The 2,602-nt window shown below is 35.8% G+C and overlaps 1 protein-coding gene across 1 annotated transcript; it reads left to right on the forward strand.

The window, feature by feature from the left end:
• Nucleotides 1-357: 357 nt before the first annotated feature.
• On the forward strand, nt 358-2,387 carry gpx9 (glutathione peroxidase 9). Its single transcript, XM_008436892.3, has 5 exons — nt 358-572; nt 662-755; nt 1,649-1,779; nt 1,878-2,008; nt 2,087-2,387. Exons 1-5 carry the CDS (start codon nt 441-443, stop codon nt 2,142-2,144), a joined length of 546 nt encoding a protein of 181 aa, XP_008435114.2. The 5' UTR covers nt 358-440; the 3' UTR covers nt 2,145-2,387.
• The last annotated feature ends 215 nt before the right edge of the window (nt 2,388-2,602 follow it).

Raw genomic sequence — 2,602 nt, forward strand, 5'->3', positions numbered from 1 at the left:
ACACGCACACGCACACACACAGTTAGAGAAAGAAAAATGGCAAAAAAATTAATATCTTCAAAAACAAGTATTTATTTACATTTTCAGTAATATGAAAGTATCTACGATAAAATTATGCCTTTTTCAATGTAACCACATTTGTTGATCATAACTAAATATTTTTGACTCTCATAAGTCAAAATCACAATTCAAAATATATATCAAAAGAAATAACTGTTCTCTTAATCCCCCAGTTCCAAAGATAAACAAGAGCTCTTTTAAGTTCAGCAGTTAGCTACTCAGCCAGTTCACCTCTGTCCAGAGGAACAATGAAGTCAATCATGCAGAACAACTGCTGACCCAACAAGTTATTTTTCAGTGAATGACAGCAGCCAGCAGAGTAGCTGAGTGAATGCTCACTCCTCAGTAAACATAGTCCATATACAAGCCAGAGAACAAGAATGGCGTACAAGTCGATATATGATTTTTCCGCTGAGACGCTGGAAGGAGAGGAAGTCCCACTGAGCATTTACAAAGGAAAGGTGCTGCTCATTGTCAACGTTGCCACCTTCTGAGGGTCAACGATTGAGGAGGTGATTCTTCAAGAACATTGACTGCATAATGTTCTACATAGTGTACCCACGTAGCCTTACTGAAACCATTATTTTCCATGTTCTCTCAGTACCACCGAATGAATGCACTAATGGAAATGTTTGGCAACCTGAATTTCACTGTGTTAGGTTTCCCCTGCAACCAGTTTGGTCTTCAGTCACCTGGTAAGTTTCTCCTCTTATTTAATTAAGCTAATATTGCTTTCTTTATATCTTATTATGTTTATCAGGCAAAGATCGTTGGACTTATAGGGAAAAGTTATTTGCTTGCATTGTGTGCATACTGAACACTTGTTTTACTGGTCCCTCATGATAATAAAAAGCCCTTGTTCAAAAGTAGAGTAAAAGGTGATTTGTTATCATATTATTTTTTCTTTTGAAGTGATATATTGAAATTGTTATTTTTGATTATTAAACAGCATGCAATTTTGAAAACTAATAAAGAAAGAAAATCCAATGCATAGGTTTAAATTTATCACAGTTATTCTCTTACACACAGGTTTGAAATTAAATCAAAAGGAAACCAACCAATTTAAATGAACTCTACTAATTCAAAGGTTCATTAAACATCCAGCCAGGACCTTCCTGACAACTGCAAAATGTGGTTTCTCTGCATTTCATTATGGGGAATTTAATCAAATGTTAGTGGATGTATATGTATGTATTTGAACTTGGATATAAGATTTACAACCTTAGTGGATCAGAGAAAATTCAACGTGAATTCAAACTTGTGAATCCATTTTAGATCTTCAAAATTTGTTGAAGTTGTTTTTATTGTTTCACTCTGTAAAAAGAACAATTCAAATGCAACCATAAAAGCCTTTAAATTAATATAACATTCACAAGAATGAGAAGTGAACAGAAACTTCTGACTGGAACAAACATTTTTGAAGTACATTTCCTGAAAGATAGTTGGCTTCTTCCAAATGTAACAGTCGGCACTTTTTGTAAGTCTATGATTAATGCGGCTTAAAAAAACTGTTTTTATTTGTAAGTGACATGTGCTAACACAGAAATAACTAAAGTACATAAATAATTTTACATGCATCTGTTTTTAGAGGTGAATGAAGAAATGCTCAATGTACTGAAGTATGTGAGACCTGGTGGTGGATTTGTTCCAAAGTTTCCTGTCTTTGCCAAGATCGAGGTGAATGGGTTGAACGAAGAACCTCTTTTTACATATCTAAAGGTATGCTGCATTCTACAGAGATTTTAGATGTATACACTCAAAAGATTCAGAATCGTTCCTGTTAGCACAGCTGTTCCGTCTCTTCTTGTTCTCCACAGGACTCGCTGCCATTTGTTAATCCTCTTATTGGCGATATAAAGAAGTTCTACTGGTCCCCAATATGTGTCAACGACATTAGATGGAATTTTGAGAAGTTTCTTATTAATTCAGATGGCACCCCTTTCAAAAGGTAAAGATCACATACAAAACCTCCAGGTAATTTAAGGCTGTTTTTTTTCTGTTACATGCCATCTACCTTGTTGTGTAGGTATGAACTTCACTGCCCCATTGAAATGGTGGAGAAAGACATAGTAGACCTTCTCTGATGGACTTTAGGGAAACACTCCCTGATGGCAGAGTGATGATCGCTCAGTAAATGCATATGTGCACCTGAGCTGAATCTGATTGGAAGAGGAACATGTGTAGGAGCTTCAGTGCATTCTCTCTGAGAACAAGTTCCCTTTCAGCCACTCGAGGAGTTTCCATGTCACTGTCATGCTTCTTGGAAATGGACTTGGAACTGCGATTCAGAATCTAAATTAAAATAAAGCATGAAATTTAGAACTTTGTTTTTGTTATTGTCGTCATTGATGAACCCTAGCTTAAAACCAACGTGACTGAAAATTTTACTATCTTATTATAGTAATAAATAGTATGTTGGGCGTAAAAATATAGCAGCTAAGCACAGCAGTAGTTATGCCCTGCAAACAAGACTGGTGTTGATTTCTAAGAGTTGACTAAGGATGTTGCTAAGGAAAAAGGTTCTGGCCTCTCACCCCTTATA

The sequence above is a fragment of the Poecilia reticulata genome, chromosome 19 (assembly GCF_904066995.2).
Source record: "Poecilia reticulata chromosome 19, P_reticulata-male-v2, whole genome shotgun sequence".
In the NCBI taxonomy this organism is placed as follows: domain Eukaryota; kingdom Metazoa; phylum Chordata; class Actinopteri; order Cyprinodontiformes; family Poeciliidae; genus Poecilia; species Poecilia reticulata.